We start from the raw sequence: 27,098 nt of genomic DNA on the forward strand, positions 1-27,098 counted from the left end.
CCTGCGTTGTCTGGCACAGGACTTGGTGGAGCTGAAGGTGTTAACAAATCAGGACTTGGCTAATAAGACTTGCAGAAACCTGTTTCTATATGATGTGATTGTGACAGAACTATGTAATGTGCTGTGTGTTCTTGATGAGTTGATAACTTGATTTCAGCTTTCATGTTCATGTGATTATTCTTAAGCTTTGCTTTATTTAACATAGAATGTGCATTTGAAACTTATTCCTTCCACAATAGAGTGATTTGTGGTAAATCCCTACAGCCCCACCTGTTTTTCTTAATCCTTTTGGAGGGGAAAACTTTATATATTCAACTAGAGTTTTCATCTGAATTCCACTGTTCACTTTTTAAAATGTAGAATAGCCTCCTGTGATATTTATGTCAAAAGGAGAAGGCCGCTGAGAATCTTTTCTTCCTAATGTAACACTAATGTCTCAACAAATGAAACTGATCTGTAGAAAATGTAACTTGAAAAAAGAGACATTGCGCATACTTTTGTAAACCAAGAAATCTTTAATAAAAATGTTTTGTGTTTTTTTTTTAAAAAAAGGATTAGGCTGCACATTCTCTAACAGATAACATATACACATTTTGTGATAAACAAGCAAATGGCACTCTTCACTGCAAAGTACTGTTTGTTAATTCCCTCCCGGTATGCAAGTACAGTACCCAGTTCTTAGTGTGTTTGAACTTTTCACCTTACATGAAGGAAACCTCCCCTGATACAAACTTGAAAAATTACAACTCCTTGTCTTACTCCTATCCTGGCAGAGCTACTGGAGTTTCCAGAAGATGCATCCAGTGTTCCTGAAAGCAATAAGAAATCCATAAATCCACAAGGTGATAAGTCTAAGGAGAACACACGGAAGATATTTAGTGGACCAAAGAGGGTAAGTAGTACCAATGAAATTAGACTGTCGTGGTTTTAGCAGTATTTTTGTTTTAAGAGACAGCCCCAGAGCCTAATAGTTCATAATGCATGTTTCCAAGAACGAATGCATATATGGAAAATATAATAGGATGAAAAATCCACCTGTATTTTATAGCATGCTAGTATCCTGCTGGTTGCTCCTCAGGTCCTTTACTTCCTTTATTTCTCATATATCTTGATAGAAAACAATTTGCAACAGGCACCCACCATTTGTTCACCAGAGGTGAACGTTACTGTGCTGTCTGTGTGCTGCTTGTTGTCATGTTCACCAGATATCCTTCCTGGGGCTCTCATTTGAACTGTGGGTTGATGAATGTAAGAACTGCTGTTTTGAAGAGACTCTTTATTTTCTCTGTACTCCAGCTCAAATGAGAGAAGATTGCATATCCGTCCCAAAACCTCCCCAGCTCTCTGGAATATGGAAAGAGAGGCCCTTGATTGTGGCAACAAATGGCTCGTCAATAAACAGAGTCAGTAGTTGTATGCCCATGACTAGTGAACTAAAATGCAGATTCCTTTAGGAAATGAATAATGTGAAATATTTGTTTATTCCACACCCCCATGACTATGTTAACTGATAGAAAATCTTGAATTTGAGACAGATATATACACCTTCTAAAGCTTAGTTTTGCACATGATGTCATGATGATGAGTTCTGTTCTGATGTTCTTAGAATTTAAAGGAGTAAAGTACGGTCATGTCAGTGTTAATGTTCAAAACTCCCATGAAATGTTTTGTGGAAGAAAAAATATGATGTAAAATAAATCTCATAGAGGATTTGAAATGGGTGTTCTTACAAATAGCTGGTTAGGTTCTAAATGAATATTCCAACTGTTTTGTTTTGCAGTCACCAACAAAAGCTGTATACAATGCTAGACATTGGAATCAACCAGAATCTGAGACTCTTCCGACAGCACAGGTGTTGAAAAATCCAAGTGTCCCTGTGAGTAAGGGGATCTTGCTTTCCCTCTGCCAACCCTCCCAGTGCTTAGAGATGAGGAGAAGTAGCCTGAGAAATTGCTTAAAATTATAGTAGTAAACATCAGGGCAGTGTTGCAGATACTGCTGGATATTAAGGTTCCAAAAAACTAGCATATTCCATGGTTGTGTCATGCCTTTAGTATGACAATGGTTATGAATTTAACCAGGAATAATAATAATGATATTTTAACTACCTTTTCTTAGATTGCAAAGAATATGTTGTCCATTGACATTGGTTTCTTACATTTAGGGTACTATTTTGTACGTGACTATGTTGGTTGAATCCAAACCCATTATTGCATGTTTATACTTCTTAGCATACTGGATGGTTTATGTAATTTAAACTGAAATACAAATTGCTTCAACAAGTTATTTTTTGTGGCGGCTAGTTGTAAATGTTTGCATCTGATACTTTATAATGCACTTAGAAATGTTATTGGTCCTCAGTCCACACAATTTTAAATCGGGGTTTTTATTGGTCAAAGACATCTGCAAATCATATAAATAACTGGAGGTGATAATTGTGCACAGAAAGTGTTTCCATTACACAGCCAAGAATGAAAGTACAAAATGATTTTGTTGGGGGAATAATATTTTGAATGATTCTATGGCTCAGCATGAGTGTGGTTTCAGGGACATATAAGAGGAAGCAGTTAACAGCTGCCATTGTGTTTTAAAAATATTTTTTGGGTTCGTGTATGTCTGCTTAGTTTTTTAAAGCTTAAATGTGGTTCCATTAGTCTGGATTCTTAAAATAAATGGTAAGGATGTCACTATACTTCCATTTCAGTTGCTCCCTGGAGGCCCTTAAAAAATACATCCTACGACATCTGAATTGTAATCATCTTGCACACACAGCATGTGTTCACTCATTTAATTTGCACTTTTGAAGCCTCTGAAAATCCCAGTGGGTGAATGCAACAAATGCACGTAATTTTCTGTTACCTATTTGGTGTTCATTTAAGACTTAAACCCATTCAAGTACTTTTCATTTAATAGGTAAGGCTGTCAAAGGAGGCAATTCATAAAGATGATGGAGTGTTCAAAGCTCCTGCACCACCTCCCAAAGTGATAAAAACTGTGACCATACCCACTCAACCCTATCAAGAGATAGTAACTGCCTTGAAATGTAGGAAAGAAGATAAAGAAGTAAGTGGAATATCTAAAACTTTCCTGTTTCGAAAGTAAACTTGGTGAAAGATTTTTTGCTATTTACAATCCAAAGAACAATTGGCCAGGTGGAGAAACCTCCCTATTAAAAACAGATAACTTATCAATCTGAGCTGGCTGATGATTTCTGTTGCTGCCAGATAAAGGAGTCTCTTAAATGGGAGCTGTAAAACTAAAAACAAGTTTTAAATATCTGCCTTCCAGTTATACACTGTTGTTCAGCATGTGAAGCACTTCAATGATGTAGTAGAATTTGGAGAGAATCAAGAGTTCACCGATGATATTGAATACTTGTTAAGTGGACTGAAGTGCAATCAGCCCCTAAACACACGTTGCCTTAGGTAAGATATTTCTAATAATAACATTTCCTCATTTACCAAATAGCATCTTTTCTTCTTAGGTGTATTGTGTTCATAAGCATTGTAGACTATTGCACCACTGGGAAGTAAAAGCAGAAATGTGTCAAATGAGTAGATATCCCACTTGATAATAATATACCGGTACACGTAGCAATTTGCTTTCCTTCAGGAACGTCCTATGGAGAACCCCTGTACTGGTGCAGTTGTGCAAAAAGTATTGCTCGTTTTACACAAAACTTTTAAATTGGGCTGATGTTGAATGGAAATCAATCTGTATAGCTTAAGTCATACTTGTTCATAAGGAGAGCTATTTGTTCTCTTGTGTTCTCAAGAGCATATAGTAGGCGGATTTTGACCTGACAATGCATTCACAGTAAATAGGTAAATGAACTAATTCCCACTATTGTTCTGAAGTTGCACGGTGTGATTTTTATTCCCCTTATGGTTAATAAGGAATGTCTCATACTGTTTAAAGAAAGCATTGGATAGTTACTTGGGTAAACACATTGGTGAAAGGATGTTATTAATTGTTATAACCTAGTTTGCTTTTTCTTTCTGAGTAGTTATGGCCAAAGTATTTCGTTGATGCATTTTTCAACCCCTCTTTCATTTTGAGGGAGTGCTCAAGGGAACTTGCTGTAGTTTAAAATAAAACTAAAAATAGACACTAAACTTACACAAATGCAACAGAAAACCACAACATCAGAGCCATAGTTGGATCATATTTGAGGGTGGGTCAAACGTCCAGACGATCACATAGATTAGATTAATAATTCATCAGTTGCTTTTAATAGGTTAATAATTAATCAATTGCATATGTAGCCAGTCAGTCTCACCCTTCTTTCCATGAAGAAATCTTGTTTCAAACGGGTGTTGTCTGCTACAGCAGAGCGAGACTGCTGATGGCAGGCTCCCCTTCTCCAGCCTTAACCATTATCACTAGCATGTTGATCCAGATACAGTACAGTAAATTCACCAGACAGCTGGCACCAAATCAGCTGGAAATGAGAAAGAGCTTGTGTCATCAGAATACCACTATCAAAGAACATAATGGTAGCTCTGCATAAGGTTGTACATGTATGTATACCTGTTTGTTTCATGTAGCTTGATCTTTCTGAGGTAGTACAGGGTAAATAGAAAATGAATAGGAGATCTCTAAATGTCTGTGACTGTGTGCAGGCATCTTGATTGGAGCTCTTCAGTCACTGAAGCTCTTCCTTCTATAAACTAAGCATTGATCAATCCTCTTTGCTGGACTGCCCTTAACTAAGGGACCAGACTACAAGTGATTGACAGGAGCTGTGATGGTGGCATGCATCTCTCTTGCTGTTTTGTGGCTTGGCCAGCTGATTGTAAACATTGACAACTTCCTGACTTCAGCTGCTTCCCACTGCATCACACAGTGTAGTAGTAGCCATAGAGGGGAGATGGGGAAGGGGGATCAGTGGAGCACTGGGGGGTTTCTTCCTCACTACATACACTTGCTAGGCACACTACGTCCACAGAGGAGCACCTTGAGTCAAATTGCTCACTGCTTCTGATTTTGCTATAGGCCTGCTGCACTGGGAAATATGTCTGACTGTCAGGCTATTTGTGCTACAGGCCTGCACTTTTGGGTAGTGCCCCATCGACAAAGTTTCCTCCACACGCTTTGGGTTTGCTTGACATGAAGCCAGAACGACATTGTCCCGTGGTGTGCACCCTGTCATTTGATTTGATTATGCTCCATTGTGACTGTAGGGGTTTGTGGGCAGGCAACCTGGGCTCTCCATTGGTTGTTGAATTCTTTAAAATTCTGTGCTAGAGACTTGGAGAAACTTTAGTTCATAAGATTGTTTTGTTTTGTTTTGTTTTTAGTGTTATCAGCCTGGCGACAAAGTGCGCCATGCCCAGCTTCCGAATGCATTTGAGAGCACATGGAATGGTAGCTATGGTCTTCAAAACACTGGATGACTCGCAGCATCACCACGTATGTAGAGTTGTGGTTGCAGATGTGAAATGGCACATCCATCACTTAAATAATATTGGTTTTAATTGTGTTTTTATTTCGTCTGTGGTGTATTCTTTTATTGCAGTTTAAATTCTTTGGAATGCACTGAAATATAATCTCTAAGAAATAAAAGAAGTGAAAGAAATACTATTTAAAAATAATGCAGCATCTAGTACTGTGCATTACAATTGTTATAACAAGCAGAAAAATCATTAAGTTTGTCTGCCAAGACCATCAGCAATTTTTAAGTAGTCCTGGGGGGAAAGTTGGAGAACCACTAAACTGAGAGTTCAAAAAGCTTTTGCTTGGTCATAGCCTTTCCCCTGACTTGCATAATGAAAGTCTGTGGGCTAATTGTAACTCCTAGGAGGACTTAAAGAATACTATTTTGATTGTGGCAGGGCTTAGCCTTGTTTGTGGTGGCATGTCAGACTTCCTGAGGCCCATCACAAGTGAGGAGGAAAGAATGCATCTGTAGCATTGCAACTTTCTGGATTCAGAGTGGTATAGTTGGTTTAGAACCAATTTCTCTAGTCTGTTGCAGTCAGCCATGCTGCACAGCCCATTTTTGTGTGTATCATTTTTGTATTTTGAATTAAAGTTCTCAGTGCTGTTTTTGCTGCACGTGGTGAGAAGAAATAATGGCCAACAGAAGGGATACAAAAATACAGGATAGAGGGGCTGATGGACAGAAAACTACAGTAGTGGGAGACGAGGGCAAAGAGAATTGTGAGGGGCAGCATTGGGTTTTGGAGACGGGCAGCAAAGCGGGTACCTGAGAAATGGAGGTGCAGGGAGAGAATGTGTGAATGGAAAATCAAAACTGCAAACATGGTGTATTGAGAGGACAAGAGAACCGTGTGTGCAAATGGGTGCAAGAGAGATGACTGCTAGTGAGTAGAGAGATAAAAGGAAGAGGGTTCATAGAACAGTTCAGAGGGAAGGATCCAGGAAGAGAGGACTAATGAAATGGACTGAAATAAAACGGCAACACACCAAAAATTATATTTATTACCCCCTTTAAACCTTATGGCCCCACAAAAGCCAATTCCATGAATCATGGAACTGTCAACAGTCTTCCAACAAGGAGTTGCAATTGGAATTTGAAGTTGGAGTACTGAATAGTTTGTGAATGCAGAAAGAGATTTTGGGAGTCTAGCTAGTGTTAAGTAAGCATGTCAGAGTTTTCACACCCAGCACACAGATCTTACACTCCTGTTTAAATCTTACTGGATTTCTGCATCTTAACCAAATATTTACCATTTTGTTTTCCTGTTTTTCCTTTCCGTTCAAGAATTTATCACTTTGTACAGCAGCTTTAATGTATATCTTGAGCAGAGATCGCTTGAACATGGATCTAGATAGAGCCAGCTTAGATTTAATGATCCGGCTTCTGGAACTAGAACAAGACTCTTCTGCATCCAAGTTGCTCAATGAAAAAGACATGAACAAGATTAAGGAAAAAATTCGAAGACTCTGTGAAACTGTTCACAACAAACACCTTGATCTAGAAAATATAACGGTAGGTTGTGTGACTGTTAACCAAATTTTTCTATAATGTGAAAATGGTGGTGTTATTGCTGTTTTTGTGGGTAGAAACTAGTTAACTTTTAAAAGATGCTTTTAGAACAGTAGAGTGTAGGAAAACCCTGGTAGTCATGGCTTCTTTCACTCACATCTTCTAAAAAATTTAACTAGGGCAGATGAAGAGTGTTGAACTCCTGAAAGATAAAACCCAAACACTTTAAGTATTTAATAGTGCAGTTTTCATCTCATGGTTTTTTCTTCTTCATGGTAATAGGCAGACGGTATAGAACAAATAGATCTGTTTAACTAAGCCACTAAAATAGTGTATTTAATTGATTGTGTAATTAAGCACTAATGAATTTTCTGAATAATATTTCACTTGATAGAGTGGGAGCTGAAATAAAAACGCCCACTTTTACTAGGGCTAAATGTGTTATCTGGTATGAAAGGTTTACATGCTACTAGTATAAGAGGTTGCAGTGTGGAGTTTTTCTGTTCAGGCTCCCATCCCTTTTCCAGGATTCCTTTTTCCTCCTCCCACAAAAACAACAGACAACTCTGAATTCTGTGGCTATTGAGCAGGAGAAGTTATTATTTGGACTGTGTTGGGGGATTCCCCCCCCCCGAGGTTTTCTTCCTATAACATTCGTGTATTTCTGCAAACCTTCCCTGTTTGAGTGAGACCCTGTCAGCATCTGACACCTGTTCTCTGAGACCTGCGCTGCTTGCCAGTTTGCTACTGAGCCAAATTCAGTGTGTGACTATTAGTACATAAAGCCCTTTACAACTTGCGACCAGTTTACCTGCAAGATTGCCTCACCCCATATATCCCCACCTGACCACTTCAGTCTCTGGAACTGGCACTGTTACAGCTGCTACATAGAACCCCTTTTAGTGTGACAGCTGTTGTACTTTGGAACTCCTTGCCTATTGACATTGGGCAGGCATATTTACTGTACAGTAAGCCCGCAACCAGCGGGACCCAGGTGGCGCTGTGGGTTAAACCACAGAGTCTAGGGCTTGCTGATCAGAAGGTCGGCGATTCGAATCCCTGCCACGGGGTGAGCTCCCGTTGCTTGGTCCCAGCTCCTGCCCACCTAGCAGTTCGAAAGCACATCAAAGTGCAAGTAGATAAATAGGGACCGCTCCAGCGGGAAGGTAAATGGCGTTTCTGTGCGCTGCTCTGGTTCGCCAGAAAGCGGCTTTGTCATGCTGGCCACATGACCCAGAAGCTGTCTGTGGACAAACGCCGGCTCCCTCGGCCTATAGAGCGAGATGAGCGCCGCAACCCCAGAGTCGGACACGACTGGACCTGATGGTCAGGGGTCCCTTTACCTTTAAGCCCGCAACCTACATGCATTTAACTTGTGTGCATTCAAGTTTATGCATGAGGCAAAAAACAAACAAAAAAGGGGGGATGGGGGGTTCCCTAGGGAAAATGACTGGCGATCCCACCCATCATTGAACCCAATGTGTTTGGACTATACATAGTTTTGGCTTTAGGTGTAATCCCTGGAACATAATCCCTGCGTAAATTGCAGGTTTACTGTACTTTTTCTGGTGCCTGATAACACATTTTTGTTTAGGCAAGCTTACCCAGACACGTAGAATGTTGATAAGTGTTTTTGTTCATGTTTAGTTTATCTTGGGTTTTTATTCTTTAAATGTTTTAAGTAGCTGTTTATAACCTTTTTATTGATTATTTTAAATGTTTTATTCTTTTTGTTAACAACTTGGCAAATAGAAAGATGGATGCCTACACAATCTTCTCACTTAGGGACTATATTTATCACCTATGTAAAGCCACCCATTTCTTACATCGGACCTTCCTCATGCGGCTTTTGATGTCATTTTGTTTGAGATGCGTAAAGCTACACTAAAATTATCAGTTTGATTTCATCCTACCCACTTACATTTTGAGACTTGCCCCCAATCTGCAGAACAGTGATCCATTGGTTCAATGGATGACAAGGTAAAGAAATACAATGGTGCAATTTGATTTTGCATATGAATTCATTTATTTTGTGAGTAGCAAAAGAGTTGGAAGGGAGTAAGACATGGTGATAGTGCAGCAGAATTTTGCTAAAATACAATAATAATCTACAAACGCATGGAGCAGTAAAATATTTTAATGGTTAATTAGCCTGCACTTTCAAACTTATAATACATAATCACGTAATCGAGATTCAAGTGACATTGTTAATGGAAGAAGTACCTGATAGAGTGCTGCTTTTAATTTATAAACCATTTTTCTCTGTGGTTGTGTTTTCTAGACAGGGCATTTGGCAATGGAAACACTGCTCTCTCTCACTTCAAAACGGGCAGGAGACTGGTTTAAAGAAGAGTTGCGACTTCTTGGTGGTCTTGATCACATTGTAGATAAAGGTATGCACTTAGCTCGAGTGAGAATTAAAGTATATATCTTTTTTATTGAAGGTAGTTTATATATTACTTGTGTGGTAGAATGAAAGGACTGTGTATTATTAGAATACATGCAAATAGTGAACTTTTTTGATGCATTGATGAGCCCATGGAATGCTATGCATTTCCCAAAAACCCTTTTCTTGTAGTGTGTGTACTTAAACTTAGCTATTGCAGTAGTAAAATAATATATACAACTGTAGTGATATGACCTTAGTTTCAACTTTTGCCCAATAAAAATGTATACTCAACAAGATCATGAAAGAACTGTCCCCAATAGAGAACAAAAGAAATAAAATTCCTAAGTTGCCCTATTAATTTATCCCACCAGTAACTTAAATAGAGAACTTACCATAGTTAATTCCGTGAGAGGCTTCCCCCACACCATTGCAGCAGAGGCCTGTTGGTACTCCTTGCTGAATGAGCCTAGTAGTAGTGGAGTGCTCAGTTCCCTAGTTAAATTTTAACATTGCAAGCCATCCCAATGATGACCTTGGGAATAAGAGCTTTTGTCTTGATAATGTGTAACCTTTGGAGCAAAGGAAATGGTTTGTGGCAAGAGCTACAGATGGATGGGAAGGGATCAGTGGGAAGCGATCAGCTGCCCTCATTGAAGTGAATCTTATTTTACAAGAAGCAATAGCCTATGTAGCTCTCGCTTTTTCCTGTCAGAGGTTATATGGAGAGTTTTGGCTATGTGTATCAGCCACCACAGGTTTGAAACCTTGTACCTGAAGTTGTGGGTATCACTTGATTCCCCACTGACCTGAGGCACACCTGTGCTGGGAAGTTGTAGTGGACCTTTCCTAGAAGTATGCCTGGGCCTTGTAGGACAGGGTATGGACTGGAATCTCTTGACATCCATGACAGTCATGTCACTGTGTGTTTTACTACTTGACTTTTATGCACATCTGACATGAGGGCTGTTGGGCAAGTGTCATGATCACTTGGTGTTGATTGAGTTATGTGGTGTGGTTTTGCCAAATCCTTGAGACAGTCAGGATTGCATCTTGAAATCTTTTAAATGATAGCAAATGCTTATCTGTATTCTGTGTACATTTTACAATTTGATAGCTTAGGCGACCCAGGCATATAACTGGTTGCGTTCACATGTAACACTAAACCACTTAGTGTTGTTGGATTTGTTTTTTACAGTTAAACAGTATATGTATCACACTAGATAAACTAACCAGTCATGGTTTGGTGCTATGCAGATTAGCCTGAACATGCCCAACCGTGGGCCGGATAATTGAGTCCCTCGCGCCGTATCCGGCCTGCGGACCTTAGTTTGGAGACGTCTGGCTTAAAGTATATTGATAAAACATAATTGGAATATTAGGGTATTTCATCACATACATGCAATTTTGGAAAGTAAAAATTACTTCCTTTAACAGTTTAGTAACAACATAAATTCTTTGTTTCTTAGTTAAAGAATGTGTGGATCACTTAAGCAGTGATGAAAATGAAGAGAAATTGGTTGCTTCATTATGGGGAGCAGAACGATGTTTACGGGTTTTAGAAAGCGTAAGTATTAAACTTTGTAAAGAGTGATTTATTTTTAATGGTCCAGAACCAGGGATGAGGAAAGTCAGACCCATGGGTTATATCCATATAGCTTCTTACTATTCATGTGCCGTTTGTGTTAATTAGCTACTACATTGCTTTGGGTTAGCCCTGGGTTAAGCTTGATGGTCCATATTCAAATCAGGCATTCTGAATCTAATTATAAAAAACTAGCCCACTTCAGCAAATGTCTAGCTTGTAGTGCTTTCCTAAATGGTATTGAGGTGAAAGATGTTGCTGATAAGGTAGGGGTGTGTGTGTGTGTGTGTGAGAGAGAGAGAGAGAGAGAGAGAAGTGGGGTGGAGAGAATTTCTTTGTTCCCTTTTTCTATTCTCTTTTTTGTTTCCTTGGGGGAGAGAAATGGAGACCTGGAACCACATCGGAGGGGAGCTTGTATGTACCTGTTTGTGTATGTAGACTAGCACACACGTATATTTGACAGTATTTATGTTTGTGAACGCAAGGTGCTTTGTCTATTTCATGGTTTCCCAAATTTGGGACACCAGCTGTTTTTGCACTACAATTCCCATCATCCCTGACCAGTAGTCCCACTAGCTAGGGATTACAGGAGTTGTAGTCCAGATACATCTGGAGACCCAAGTTTGAGAAACCCTGGTCCATTTGTATATTAGCATGTCTGTGGGGTCCCTTTACCTTTTATGTGTATGATCATGAGAGTTATTATGTGTTCACTTCCTGTTAATGGTGGAACGGCGACTCTAGAATTCCTTACCAAGCCCAAAGTAAAAATGAGGTGCTGGCCCTATATGTTAATAGGGCTCTTAGCTAACAATATACTATTTCTAACACCTCGACCTGCCCAATCAGCTATAAGTGGGTAGTGTTGAAATGGCCACACAGGCAAGGGTCAGGCTTGGAGAAGTTAAACTGGCTGAGGGTTTGGTTAGTTGGGCTTGTAGGCTTCCATGAGTTTGTTCTGTTTGGCTTGAGGATTCCCTAGCTCTTTGCTTTAGGCTGGGGATCTCCCAGCTCAAGCCTATTCCCTAAGTCCAGGCTGTTGAGTGTGTCCTCCCAAGGCTCACAAAAAGGAACACACAGCTTTTTCAGCTGAGATTTGTACAAGGTTTCTGAGCCTGTCCTCCTGGGCCATGCTTGGGGACTCAGTGACCCCCTAGTCTCGGTGTGCCTGGTGCAGCTTACTTTGAGACTCCTTCGGGTAGTGAAAAGCGGGATATCAAATCCAAACTCTTCTTCTTCTTCTTCCTTAGTGATTCCCAATAGTGATGTTAAGTTCTCAAGAATAATCTTTTGGAGAATTTTCTTGATAAATGAGAATATTGGAGAATTTTCATTTAAAATAGACTATTCATTTTAATGCATTGAAAATGATACAATTTTAATGCATTGAAAATGATATAATTAGTTCATGTACATGTTTATTCATGGGTAAACATGTTCAGATGGCAACCAAAAACTGTACAGATACTTTTATTCAATGCAGCAATGCAGTGAATTCACATTCTCTGAATTTTTGCACCAAACTTTAAATTGAAAATTCAGCGTGAATGACTCACGTTAATGACTCAATAAGCCTGTCACTAACCGTATATTTACCATCAACTTTGAATTCTAATTGTGTTGTGTATGTATGAAATGTAGCTTTTAAAGTAAAAGGAATATAAAAAAAAACTCAGGTTCGCTACATGAGTACGTTCTTTAATTAGCATATCTACATGGTACAGTATTTCCACTGTGACACTAATAAAATCAATACAAAGTTTAAAATGTTCATCAAATTAAATGAATAGCATTTTTAAAACAACAACAAAATTATGTTTTCTGTAGCTCACATTTCAGAACTGAATCACTATTCATTACTTAAACTGGCAATATCACAGCTTGACTTATTATTTACTAGATTTTTTAAAATGTGGGTTTTAAAACTGGTTCTTATATTAGAATTTACAGTTTGTGGAGAATATTCTCCGGAGAATATTCTCACCTCACTATTCTGAAGTATATGAGGCTTTTTGTGGTTTATTGAGTTTATTATTATTATTATTATTATTATTATTATTATTATTATTATTATTATTATTATTAGATGATTGTATGCTTGAGAATGCTCACATGAAAAGGCAATATATAGAAAGGCAGTGCATAAATAGCTTGTGGTACTGATGGTGAAAACAGTTATAAGATGATGATTGCAGCTTGAGTGGTTCTTCTACTCTGTTTTAATGCTGTTGGTATTCTTCATGATCTTATTGCGGGCGCAAACATAGGAAGCCTGCACTGTAACTTTTCAGAACATTTGATACATTTTTTGGCTGCAGGGTCCAGCATGCATTCCCATGCTTTCCCTATTTTTCCTTGTGCATAGAATAAAGAACACAACTGCAACATCAAGTTTTCTAGAAAATCCACGTTTCTATAAATGAAGTTAATGGTGCTTGCTTAGCACAAAGCAGAATGTTACATTGCAGCGTTCTAGAAGCTTGAGAGATCTGTTAAAAGCACAGTGTTCTTTCAGAAGGTGAAAGGAGCTTAACCCGCAAATCAAAGGATGATAGCTGTATGATATTTTCTTTTTTCTTTTTTAAGGTAACAGTTCATAATCCAGAAAATCAAAGTTACTTGATAGCATATAAGGATTCGCAGCTCATTGTCTCTTCAGCTAAGTAAGTTCTAATGAATGCTTTTTAAAATGCTGTATGGTATTCTTCTTTAAAGGTTTATGTTGTTAGGTTTGTTCTACCACTACTTGTCTGAACTCCCATGTATTAAGACTGCGATCTTTGTCGTGATAGCTTTCCTCAACATGTGTGTGTGTGTGTGTGTGTGTGTGTTGCAGGTTAGTATTCTCAAATGAGGGGGAAAACGAGTTAGATCGTTTCCTGCTTCCACTTACTGATACATTCCCCCCCCCCCTGCTGGAAGTAACTTCTGTTGCTAATTATGTTTTGTATGATAAAGTTTTGCAATCAAAATCACTTTTGAATGTGAAATGTTCCCATACAAACATTATACACACACACACCACATTAGCTTTATATGTGCTTCTCAATTTGGGGAACTTCTTTTTCTTTCAACAACTTCCCCATGGAACTCACAGGATTGGGGGAGTGATGTAAGTACTCCGTTCAGAAATTCTGGTCAGCACCCAAGCAGGAGTAAAAACATTGTCAGGAAGATTTATATGTAGTTTATGGGTTCCAGTGAGGGAAATTTGTTGACATAAACCCTGTATACATTTACTTATGTTTGAATCATAGCAATTAAAGAGAATTACATGGCCATATACAGTGATGCATGTTTCCTGTGCAAGCCTCTAGAGTGTATGGTATGGGGGAGAAGCTTAATCTGTTGCTAGTATTGAACAAAGACACAAACCGGGCAGTGTTTGGAATTAGCATTGTGTCTGCAAGAGTTAGCTTTACATGGCTTCATCTCGCCACCAAATATGTCACAAAAGTTCTTATGGCAAGTTTGTTAGTTTGTTTAATAAACTGCCCTATACCCGGAGGTCTCAGGGCGGTTCACAGAAAAAGAAAAGTTTATGGATTATGCCGAAATGGCAAAAAATGACTGGAAGAATCAGAAATCAGGAAGACCCAAATTTTAATAAAGAATGGGGGAAAATTATAATTTATCTTAAAAACCACTGTAAACAGCTAAAATTTTTTAGTAGGATTGGAATAACACTTGTGGTTTAATGGTGAATTTTGGATGTAAAAGGTTTGGGTTGTTATAAAAGATGCAGGAGGAAATGACTAATAATAGGACCCACAAAGGGGAGGAGGGAAGTCCAGGAGATTCTTTGGAATCTTGTTTTTATGTAGTATGTTGGATATGTGATTGTAAAACTTTAATCTGTAAAACAAATAATTGTTGTTGTTTTTTTAAAAAAAATCTTATTGCAGACATTTGGTGTTAAGTGCAAACAGTCCTGTTCACATTTAGCTTTATGACCAGACAACTAGTGCATATAAAATGGGCCAAGTGACTAACATACCAGTTATGGTTCTGATTTTCAACGCCTTACTTCAATACTTGCTGGGTCCAAAGTGCTTTCTGCTGCTAATATGTTGCAGATTCCTGTGTGAAGAATCTGGGACTAGATCATTATGAATTACACCTTTGGACCTTTTTTCCTAAATAAAAAGTACATGAGATGATGCTTTCAAATATAATTTTGGGGATTGTGTTGCTAGTTACCATTAAACCAGCATGATAAATGTAAACTAAGTTTGCTGTTTAGAATTGGAACTGGATTTTTTTACGTGAAGAAATTTTGTCACACTGATGTGAAAATGATTTGCGTTGTATATTTTGGATTTTTTTGTAACCTTCAGAGCACTGCAGCATTGTGAAGAGTTGATCCAGAGATACAACCGTGCAGAAGACACCATCTGTCTTCCAGACAGTAGGGTACTGCCACACCAGAATGTAACAAACCATGTGGGTAAGGCAGTGGAAGACTGTATGAGAGCCATCATTGGTGTCTTACTCAATTTAGCAAATGATAATGGTAAGTTACTTATCCTGAAACATAAAATCAGATTATCATCTGTTCCGTCGGATTGTTTACCATGACGTCTAGAGAAAAGTATTCCTGTATTGATGCTTAGGCCAGGTGGCTGGTTAATCAGGTGGACAGTAAGAGGTGTAATAATGTGCTTACAGCTCCCACAAAACAATGCTGCAAATGTGAAATATGCATGCAAGTATCATTTGAGTAGAATTAGTGTTAGTACTGCAAATGTTGGTTTTCAGTTTACAAAACTGGGGGGGGGGGGTGAGTGTGCATGGCTGCCAAATTAGAACAATAGAAAACAAACTGTCTCCCATAAAGCAGCCTGAATTTTTTTACTGACCTTGCATATGTCACTTAGGTATGAGTTGGGAAACAGAAATGTCAAAAATACAGTGGTACCTCGACTTACGAATTAATCCGTTCCGAATGCACATTCGTAGGTCGAAAAATTTGTAAGTCGAAGAAAGCGATTTTCCCATAGGAATGCATTGGAAATGAAAAATTCGTAAGTCTAGTAAACTGCATCTAAAATTCGTAAGTCGAGTAAACCCCATCTAAAACCGCCAACAGATGTCCATTCGTAAGTTGAAAAATTCGTATGTTGAGTAATTCGTAAGTCGAGGTACCACTGTACTCTTTTGGCTTCTACTCTGTTACATTTGAGATGACTATCGTGATTAGTCTGTTCAGTTATTTCACCTACAATGGCATGATGGGTTAATGGAATATTCCCAGCTACATTGGGCTTAGATGGTTTACATTCTGGTTCAGTTACCAGGTGTAAAAGGTGAATTTTAAAAGGTGAATTTCAGTCTCCTCCATTGCAGGCTGGTGTCTCGGTATGGGAGAGGTGTAAACTTGATCAGAGATTTGTTTGTGGGATCAAAACCTTAATCTGAAATTTGATCATGGCCAGGTGTTATTGCCAGTTGCTACTTTTAAGTGGTGTAAATGCACGTTTGAAATGCCTCTGGTTTTTTAAATGTCTAATCAGCATTTATATGCTTTAATATTTGCAGAGTGGGGTAGCACTAAAACAGGTGAACAAGATGGTCTTATTGGCACAGCGCTGAATTGTGTGCTTCAGGTTCCAAAGTTTCTACCTCAAGAACAGAGATTTGATATTCGGGTTCTGGTAAGAAATACCGTTTAAAAAATGCCTCTAGAAAATGTAAGGCTGAATGTTAAAAATTACTTGTGCTAACTTCAGTACATCACATTTAACATGACACCCATAAGAACTGTTTGAAAACTTCCACTGGTTCATAACATGACAGCCTTACTGTTAACTGAACATTTCTGTGTTGAAAGAGTTGTGATTCCCAGCGCATTTCTGAGTATAAGCCTATCAATACAACAAGCACCAGTCAAACAGCATCATAAAACATAAAAAGCACAGGGAACAGTAGAATGAAAGCCGTAATAGGTTCAGGTAAAACATACCTGCTGTGTGTGTGTGTGGGGGGGATCTTATTAGACCATGCCAAAAACAGTGGATACACAGACACTGACTGGCAGATTATTTCATGGTTTAGGCAACACAACTGATCTTTGCACTGACGGCTGTTTCCGAAGGACAAGTCTTTGGCAGTGATCAAAGTGAATTTAGTGTGTCCTCTAGCAAAACATTTGTAGGAATTCCAGATCTCAAGTGGTTCTGTATGACTCCTAGAATGAAATTAATTCCTCTTTACTTCTGGGAGAAGGCTAGAAAGCTTTACTGGGGGGTGGGACCCAAACACACACCCTCATTTCATCTTTAAAAGCACACATTCACAAGACCTTTAAGACAGACATTTTCATGGTAAGGTAATGTTGGCTGGTATAAATGGACAAGAATATTTTGTAGAGTTGTTGAAGGTGCAGTTGCCAAGATTTCATAAGGCTTGCCACTGCTTGAATTTGCCAAAATTGGCCATATTTCTGAGAACCCTTACCACTGGAGAGTAATAGTTAAGAGTGTGCAAAGTACAGTTCCTTGTACTCTACTATCTAATATTTTCTTCCTCCTTGCAGGGTTTGGGTCTGCTAATCAATTTGGTAGAGTACAGTGCACGAAATCGGCACTGTCTTGTGAATATGGAAACAACATGTTCCTTTGATTCCTTCTGCTTGGGAGAAGCCAATGATAGCATAAGCACATCTGGACAGATGGCTGCTGTTCATGCTTTAGTTCAGGTAAATCATAGTTTTTAATTAAAAGAACAACCATTTATGCAGTGTGATAAACAGTTATCACTAGAGGAAACAAGCAGTGCTGTTGGTCTAATGTTCAAATCATGAACTATTTGTCATTCCCATCCCCTTTAAACTAACAGAGACGATAGGTCAGAGGAGGCACTAAGAATCACTTATCTGTCCCAACATATTTTGAGCCATTGATTTAATCCATGCAAGGTATAATTGAAGCCGTCTTGTGTACTATCTTAGTGGAAAACCAGATGTTACTGGGAGCCCTACAAAGAGCACCCTTGTGATGGCCATCAGCTGGTTCTTCTCAGCAACTTGTATTTTACCTTTGAACATGGTGTTCCCCTCAGTGGTTGTTGCCAATAGTAATTGATTAAGTTGCAGAGGATCAAATTTTGTAGAGTTTTGATTCAAACATAGTTGTGAACAATTGGCTTGCCTCTTTAATGATTTCTTCATTAGCATAAGAGATTATATTTGTTCTTCACTTGCATTACATATTTCACTGGGCATTACATTTAGCGTGAATTGAAAACTCATATGTTAATCTGCTGAATAAGGTATATTCTCTGTCTCAGTTGTGTTTGGCTGTTCTTGCCATAGGCATTAGGACTTAGTTCATTATTATGCTGCACACCAACTGTTGGTGTACTATGCTGTAATCCTTCAGTTCCTTTACGAAATATTATTATTGGCATTTTTATCCTGCTCCTCAGCCAAAAAAAGGGTCCTGGAGGAGCTTACAAATACCATTGAGGAGGCAGATACTGACCTCGGGCTTAGAATCAGAAAGGAAAAGGCACTGAGAGAAAGTTGGGGGGGGGGAACGATGACTCAGGCACTTATTCTTACTTACAGAGATCTTGTGAACTGTAGCAATGGGGAAAAAACCAGGAGAGCCAACGGAGAGCTGTAGTCCCATCTCTCTTGCAGCCTGATGGAATGCCTGCTGATGACAGTTGATGGAGGAGCCTGATAGAATGTAGTCTTTTAGCAGAGCTGTTGGAGAGTACCTTCTCTGCTTCTCCTATAGCCTGAGATGGGATGCCTACGCACAGTATTAGAAACTGAGATATGAAAGCTAGGAGCTAAATGGCACCTTAAACCTAGGTTATGGGCGCTGCAGCGGAGTATCTAGGCACACTTTTTTTTATATAACAAGAATACAAAGCTGAAAATGAATGAACTGCAGCTAAAATCTTACATTCATTTTTCATATAATCTAGTCCTCATCTGAAGACTGCAAAAAACAAAGCCATACTTCCCCTGCCCGCCCCGCTAATATTCTTGTGAGGGTCCCTTCTCCAATCTTCAGAGAGTAGCTGGAAATGGGGAGGCAGAAAAGGGTCCTCCTTTCCTTCCAGCAGTGGCAGTTTTAATCTGAATTCTTAAGCACAGTAGTGCACCCAGAGCTCAGAAACTGCTTGCATTAATGAAATTCCCTGTCGCAAAGCGCACCTAGAACAATGGGAGTTTTGAACGCTGCCTGTGGACGACAGGATAAAACATCCAGTACAAAAGCTAATGTTAATTTAAGCAGGGGAATGCATAAAGATGCTACCAGTTAAGTCGCATGTAGATTTGGGTTCATGACTCATCATCAGTGGAATTTTCCCTCAGTTGTTCCTTGAGCGTGAGCGAGCAGCGCAGCTGGCAGAGAGCCAGACGGATGAACTGATTAAGGAAGCTCCTGCTGCACAACATGACAAGAGTGGGGAGTGGCAGGAGACGAGCGGAGAGATCCAGTGGGTTACTACAGAAAAGCCTGAGAACGCAGAGGAGAAAGATAAGAAAGAAGAAGATGAAGAAGAACTTGATCTTAATAAAGGTAGGCCCAGGTTCCTGGGGAAGTCAGCAAAGGAAAGAAGTGCTAAATTAAAAAATGTCTGAGCTGCAATTCTAGAATCCTCTTTCTTTCCCCTTTCAAGCAATTGGGACTCTTGTCCTAGTTAATCTCTGCCCAAAAATGGAGTGGTATTAAGGATCAAAGTACTTTCCTGATTCTTACAAGCCTCACTTCAGCTTCTTTTGCTGAAGATTGTTACCATTACAAAATACAAAAATCTGCTCCTTGACACATTGTCATATTAAACATTAATATTCCCTTTTTACTAATACTTCTTTTTAATTTTGGCCCATTTATTCTGGCTCAAACCATGTATCAGTTGATCCTTTCTTAAACATTGTTTTTCAGCACTCTTCTCTGTAATTTTTCCCTTCCCTTCCTTCTATGGTTTCCACCTGAACATCTAATTTATCACGCTGGCCTGCATCTGCAAGGGGAATAAACTTAACTATGTTTATTGGGATGGGTTGAGGGTATTGGTCTGGGCAATAGTGGCATTTCATGAAATCACAATATCCACGGTTAGAAATGTTGACATTCTTGGGTACAGAATTATGCTCCGTGTGTGCATGTGCACATACATATAGAACACATAGAAGTAGCTGCTTTATAAGTATTTGGGCAAAGTGACATTAAAACATAGTTCGGTTATACTTCAAATATTATTGTTTTTACTTGCAGCCCTTCAGCATGCTGGGAAGCACATGGAAGATTGCATTGTGGCCTCATACACAGCATTGCTTCTGGGGTGCCTTTGCCAGGAGAGTCCAGTAAGAAAACTTTTCTGCATGGTTACTAAATGGGTCTATAAGGCTGGGTAAAAGAGACCGTCTTGAAACCATAAAATGGATCTTGGGAACAGGCATTTTACAGTTTAAACTTCAGTTATTAAAATTTATCATCTACTTCATATGCTTCAAAGCTGTCTCAAAATGCAGTTTCCATAAGGGGCAAAACTATTCAATCTGTCAACCCAGCTTTGGGTTACATTGCATTGTCAATTAAAATGCAAAAGTCTGATGTTTTTCAATGTGTTTGTCTAATGGAAATTCAGTCATACTTTCAGTGGAGCTCTCAATAAGCAGGCTTCTACATGTTGAGCCAGTCCCTTGCTCCATTAGCCTAGTATCGTCAGCTCTGACTAACAACAGCTCTCCAATGTTTTTGCCTGCTCTGTTGCTTGTGATTAAATGGAGTGCCTTCTGCATTCGAAGAATGTGCTTTATCACTAACCCCTGCCCCTCCCTGAGGATATATTACACTCTAAACTGGAGTGAGTGTCTAGGACATGCTTGTAAATAACCATAGATGACAAAACAACATTACCAAATCTTGAAGGGACATTCTTCAGAGGGTGGGAATAATAAATTAATCCTGTGGGTTGATATTCTCTCCTTTTTATTTTCCTGTGTGTTGTATAGTTACCAGCTATAACATTATTTCAGTAGTTGTGTGGTTGTATGCAACTGTAAAGGGGCAAGAAGGGGCTCTGGCTTTTCAATTAAGGCTTGGGGTTTGCTTCCAACTTTCATGAAAGTTGAGATTTGTGACTTGAAGGCTCTTGTGTTTTAGTGAAAAACTGTCAGCTACTAAAGGTTTGGTAGCATTGTTGTGTCAAGGCATTGTAGGAAATGCAGATAGGTTTCTGACATCGTGCCCATACTACAAGAAAGATGTATGTCGAGGAGGAAAAGAGAATAAATGTGCATGCTGGTTACTCTAGCGTCGTGTTGGGAAGTCGATTTAATTGCCTTGTTGGAAACTTCCTAATTCAGCATTTATTTCCGTAGATCAATGTGACTACTGTGAGGACATACTTGCCTGAAGGGGATTTCTCAATCATGACAGAAATGCTGAAAAAGTTTCTCAGTTTCATGAACCTTACTGTAAGTAGTATATTGCAATTGCTTATTTGAGATGACTTATACCAGTGTGCCTGTCACCTAATAGAAGGGTAGGCAAGCTTGTTGGGTGTGTGGGTGGGTGTGTAAAAAAGTGGTTTGCGAGATGCACCTTCACAGAGCACCTCTGAGGATATATGTTTGCAGTGCCAGAACTTGACCTCACAATCCTTTGGTGCAAAAATCCTGATTCTCCTCTCCAAATGTTCATTATTAAATTCATCAGCCTAATTGAGAAGCCTTTTCATTGATATGGAAAAGTTTGCTGATCAACTGTAAATAACCGTAGATATCATTCTGTCTTCTACAAGCCCTTATGTAATAGAAGGGCAGGCATAGGAAGATAATCTAGAGTGACAGCTCCTTGTTATTTCTCTCTCTGGTGGAGCAGTTTTCCACTTGTCAAGGAACTGTAACCCCTGTCCCACCCCCCTTAATGGGGTTAACAGTGAGCAGGATAAGTGACTTGCCCTCTTCCATCTGTCCACATGACACCATTAGACTTGCCTCTATTGTAGTCTGAGAAGCAGTCAAATCCCACCCCTCCAAAGAAATCAGCTGTGGCAGCTGCAGCAAATCTCTGGTGTTGCAAGATTGTTTTTGCAAATTTATTTAAATAGCAGCGGATGTTAAATGATGGCTTCTTCTAAGACTGAGACATTATAAATTACAGGCCACTGTTTGTAAATAGACCATTTTGCTTGTAAATGGGGAACTGCTGCTACTTAGGTTGATGTAACATAGCATTCCAGACTGACCTGCTGCCACGTAATCCTTAAATTAGGTGAGGAAATGCATCGTTTAATAAACTTCCCCTGTTTCCCTCCACACCTCCTCTCCTTCCCAGTGTGCTGTTGGGACAACAGGCCAGAAAACTATCTCTAGAGTGATTGAATACTTGGAACACTGCTAGAAACTCAAGTCTTGCCGCAGGCACTTGAATGCTGGAGCTCTACCCTTTCGATAAAGGAAGGAAGTCATGAAAGAAGTCCTCAAGGAAGCACCACCAAGAGCATTCATCAGTCTCATTCGTGTTTGGATTTTTTAAGGCTACCTGGTCTCTTAACCATACACTCAGCATTTTCCGAGAGACAGTTAACCACCACATCAATCTGCAACTATCAAAAATTAGGGGGAAAATATCTGAGGAAAGTAAATCAAGAATTCATTATGTTTATAATAATGCAGTGCAGTATTTAAATATATTTGGCAGGGTTTACTCTCCCTCTTTATTTTTCTGGCTTTGTTTGTGACAACTTTAAAGGGGAAAAACTTGCTGCTGGTAGTGCAACTGCTGTTTACTGTTGAGCCACTGTTTTTCATGCCAGCCAGGTGCAAAGGCAGCTTTAGCTACTGAGGTATCAAAACTATTCTAATAAAGATGCTCTGGGCAGCAGCATTGCTCTGATTTGAGTTTAATTTGCTCTTGCTTTTTAAAGAGATTATTCCAAAATCATAAGAAATAGAAAAATTTTAAATACTTTTTTGTGATTTTAACTACTGTCTATATTTAAAATGTGTTGGAATCCAAAGAGGTTGAGGCTTGGATAGTTTATTTTTTATACTGTTTTGATTGAAAATTGGGTTGTTGGAAACTACTTCTCAGTTCTTAAAATTGTCGTGGCCTACGTACTGTAAACTGATTGACCATAACACTTCATAGCTCTAAGAGAGGCATGCAGGAAGAAGAAAAAGAAATAATAATCCCCTCCCAGCTGGTGGCTGTCTGTATTTCTTTGAAATGCAGTAATTGTAAAGCACCCTGTTTAAAAAGGACAATGTGAAAAAAATGTTCAATGCCAGGGGAGTTTACACTTCGCGATGCACAAAAAAAGGAAAAGAAGCTTTTGATTTTTGTTTCAAGGAAGAAATGTGGAGCTAAAACACCAGTGGGGATTAATGTTTCCAGTTGACATAATCTTTCTATTTCTTCTCTAGTATGGCGCAGGTAAATGCATACAATACGAAGCCTTAAATAGCTGAATATAGTGAAGATTTTGTTCAGTATGGGGTTCTAGTTCACAGCAAAGGATTGTGTTGAGACTTTAATGGAACAAAAATCCCTGCTAAATAACTTTTGTAAAAGAGGTTTTGAACATTAGTGACTTCTCGCACTCATTGTTCCGATGGACAGAATTGCTCATGGTTTTTATTAAGCTGGTCTTGAATTATTCACAAAACGTTTTGAGACATTTGCATCACGGACACTTTCCACATTACCTGTGTAGCTAGTTGCATCATGTTACTTCATTGAATTTGTAAAACTTGAAGCCATAAAAATATTAGTTCTGTGTATAATGAGGGGTGGGAGAAATAACAGAAAATCTAACCTGCTTTTTAGATCTTGTGTTATCTCCATGTATAAACTTACAAACTTGTGCTTTTGTATCAGTGCCAGCTGTAAAATTTTTACATACAGTGGCTGCCTTCTATGTCTTCCTATTTTTGATAATGCAGATTGTTGGGATTTTGGTAAGGAAATGACTGATTAGAAGCAAAATCCTATATTGGTCCTGCTTTTTTATTTTTATTTTCCTTAACATCTTAATTAAGCAAACTACCCCCCGACAATGTACCAGTGTAACTTAGAAAAAAAAATGCTGAGGTTATGTTTTCCCTTGGATAGAGCTTCCTTATGAGAGGAAGAGCAACTTAGTAAAGCTGTACTTGTAAATTATTTCTGAGATGCAGGATTTACTGGATATATTTTTTGGCATTTAGTTTTAACAACTTAGAGCAATGGCTTTCATTTTTAGTTGGATTTCATATAGATTTAAGTTAGGCTTTTTTTTCTGTATGCGCAATGACAGGGGATGATTAAAAATAGATGCAGTGATGAGGTGGAATCAGGAGCCACACTTCTCTGTTACACTGGTAATGACCTGGATCGGAATTGGTTAAACTCTTTGCGTTGAGCATTTCTTAATTAGCAAGCACTGAAACATGCAGACTGTTTGGTTTTTGGAGAGAGGGTCAGGAAACCACCCTGCAAAGCTGCAGTGTGTTTTCTTGTTTTAAACCTCATCAAGCTCTGCATTAAATGGGTACTTGAGGCCAACCTTCAAATTTAAAGTTTTAAAGGTAACTTTTTTTCCACTGTAAATATATATGTAAATAAGCGCAATTGGAAACTAGAACAGTAGAGTACTTTTCTGAATCCAATCCTATTTTTATTTTATACAGTATTTCTCAGCTGTGATATTTGGAGCAAAAGCCAACGGCAGGAATAATAGTTTGTACCAGTTTCATGAAGTATGTCTTTTGGTTTTTGTAAATAATTTTAACTCGAATAAAAATTGCTACTTTCAATACATAACATACATGTAATGAGCATAGTTTTTTGCTATTGGAGACTCTACCCATGACCTTTAATGTGAAACAGCAAATGGTATGGCTGCCATCTTGAAATTATTCTAACTGTGATGCAGTAAAATGAGTGCCATTCTGTGATCAGAAAATGAACTTGGCCTGGGTTGTCTAACAGCTGGTGCTAAACATTTTATCATTTGGTAATTGCTGCAGATCAAACTGTTATTAAAAGAACAACTACCCAAGGTAGATTAAAGATTGACAAGAGTGCTTCCACATAGCTGTTTGTGGAAGCATCACCATGGTGTCTTCCACAATCAATATGAGAGAATCCCATGTCATTGTCCACTCCTGTTATAATTGGAGTGTCATTGGTAAAAGAGTATTTCTCATTGGGATGCTAAAGATTAGATGGGAGATTTCCAAACTGCATGTCGCTACATATTAGTGTGACAGCTAGTGTTTAGGTGTGCCGCGCAATATGTGTCCATATCTCTTATATGGAGTTAGTTTGACCTCTGGTTTGCTAGTAAAAGTGAATTACTGTGTTGCGAAATGATGCCTGTCTTGAAAGTGTATCATCAACATGAAAAGTTTGGAAAGCTCTAGATTAGATAGTGGGCCATTTAAAAAACCGAATTTCCTCCGTAAACACTAACATTTTAATAAGAGTCAGTTATCTTTTTCAGCCAGTTGCACCCATCTGGTAGCCAACACATGCTTCCGTGCTTCGAAAAGGTAATGATAAAAGCAAGTAGCTTTGCTGGAGGAAAGCATTGAGGTCGCTCTGCATGCATTGTATATCCAACTGCTAGAAACTGCTTTCACTGGAAACCTAAGATTAATTGAGAGGGACCCATGATCTGTGTGTTAAACCCAGTTTCTTCTATCATCTCATGGTATGCTGTTAGTATGTTCATGTGAATTCAAGTTTATTTATAATCTCTGAGAATTGAGTGGCTAATGAATGAAAGTATGCAACATTTCAATTTGCATGCTAGTATTAAATTTGTTCTATTGAAATAAGGCTTTTAAAAATCTTGTTTAGATTTAGTGCTAGTTACCAATAACAAAGAACAACCTCTCTTGCATTAGCATCAATTTAAAAATATGTAACTTTTTCATATTTAGGCTTTAGGTTTATACGATAGCTCAGTCGGTAGAGCACGAGACTCCTGATCTCAGGGTCGTGGGTTTGGGTGCATTGTAAAAGGTTGGACTAAATGACCCTCTTGGTCCCTTCCAACTCTACAGTTCTATGGTTCTATTATCTAGCTTTGTCTACCATTGTTTTCATATGCATTAACGGGCTGGTCATTGCTGAAATGAAGTGGCTAATTCCAGATGTTAGATCCTAGATCCTATCTCCCACCAGTCAATGGTCTGGGATGAACTGCCAGGCCAAAAGTTCCCCACTGCTGTTGTATTGAAGCAGAAGATTGTCTGACATCTAGTGGTGGCCAGTGAGGCCTCAGACTCGGAGACTCAAATTGAAATAACCAGGAGCACAGTACCAACATGCAGTTGTACATGGTACACTGGCATTGCTACAGACTAGCTCACAGTGATGCTCTACATATGATGGGCTAGCCGTATGCAATTTCAGCAGAACAAACTCAAGAACAAACAGTATACTTATTTCCCTTCTTTCACCCCACCAAAGAAAAATCCTATGCACATAGCACCCTGGTAGTTACAGCTGCCACGAAAAGCAAGACACCTAGTAGCTTGTTCATTTTTATGTCAAAATATGTAGACTTCAAGTTGTTCATTGCCTACAATTGAGATCAAGCTTAATTCATGGCAGGGGCCTTAGGAAAAACTTTGGTTGAACTGCCCAATTCAAGGCTTGATTTAAACAAAAGGTCCTAGTTCATTTCAGTGAAACATTCGACTCTAATTTATACACACCTATCTAGAAAATGGCCCCAAACAAGCTGACTGGAAAGCCCTTTTTAACTAAAGAGCAAGGCCAGGTCAAAGCTTACTTGCCGGTAACATTGCAGTTTTGGTCCAAGTTAAGATTCCTGCTTATGCAAGCTGCCAGAGCTATGTTAGGCCCCACAGTGGAGTTCTGCTGATGCCATTAGTAGCACTCCTTAGAATTGGTGAACATGGGCACACATGGTGAGAGAAGCTGCTTTATCTGCATGATAAATTAATGTGTTTTGTGCTAATGCCTTAATAATGGCTTGTTTCTGGAAGCACTAGAAGTGCTTCTGGTACTGTAGATCTGCTCTTCAGCAGTAATAATGAGGTGTAATCATGCAGTCTTTAAATTAGCTTATATAATGGTTCCTTCTGTACAAGGGCTTGACAGATTCGTATCAACCTACCCTGCGACGCACAGATAAGAGTGAATGATTAATAATTATTTGCACCTGCAAGGTAAAGTTACAATGACACCCAT

At 38.9% G+C, this 27,098-nt stretch overlaps 1 protein-coding gene across 2 annotated transcripts in view; it reads left to right on the plus strand.

Annotated features, from left to right (window-relative positions):
- Nucleotides 1-24,695, plus strand: part of WAPL (WAPL cohesin release factor) — a 40,346-nt gene extending 15,651 nt beyond the window's left edge. For both annotated transcript variants that reach the window (XM_033148824.1, XM_033148825.1), the window contains exons 4-19: nt 774-892; nt 1,781-1,876; nt 2,914-3,063; nt 3,289-3,425; nt 5,301-5,412; nt 6,728-6,955; nt 9,234-9,345; nt 10,808-10,905; nt 13,510-13,586; nt 15,261-15,436; nt 16,462-16,577; nt 17,459-17,620; nt 19,253-19,460; nt 20,160-20,248; nt 21,269-21,364; nt 22,227-24,695. In XM_033148824.1, the coding sequence (XP_033004715.1) occupies nt 774-892; nt 1,781-1,876; nt 2,914-3,063; nt 3,289-3,425; nt 5,301-5,412; nt 6,728-6,955; nt 9,234-9,345; nt 10,808-10,905; nt 13,510-13,586; nt 15,261-15,436; nt 16,462-16,577; nt 17,459-17,620; nt 19,253-19,460; nt 20,160-20,248; nt 21,269-21,364; nt 22,227-22,292 (2,042 nt within the window). In that variant the 3' untranslated portion in view covers nt 22,293-24,695. The remainder of the gene's footprint in view (nt 1-773; nt 893-1,780; nt 1,877-2,913; nt 3,064-3,288; nt 3,426-5,300; nt 5,413-6,727; nt 6,956-9,233; nt 9,346-10,807; nt 10,906-13,509; nt 13,587-15,260; nt 15,437-16,461; nt 16,578-17,458; nt 17,621-19,252; nt 19,461-20,159; nt 20,249-21,268; nt 21,365-22,226) is intronic.
- The last annotated feature ends 2,403 nt before the right edge of the window (nt 24,696-27,098 follow it).

This window comes from Lacerta agilis, chromosome 5, assembly GCF_009819535.1.
Source record: "Lacerta agilis isolate rLacAgi1 chromosome 5, rLacAgi1.pri, whole genome shotgun sequence".
Classification (NCBI taxonomy): Eukaryota; Metazoa; Chordata; class Lepidosauria; order Squamata; family Lacertidae; genus Lacerta; species Lacerta agilis.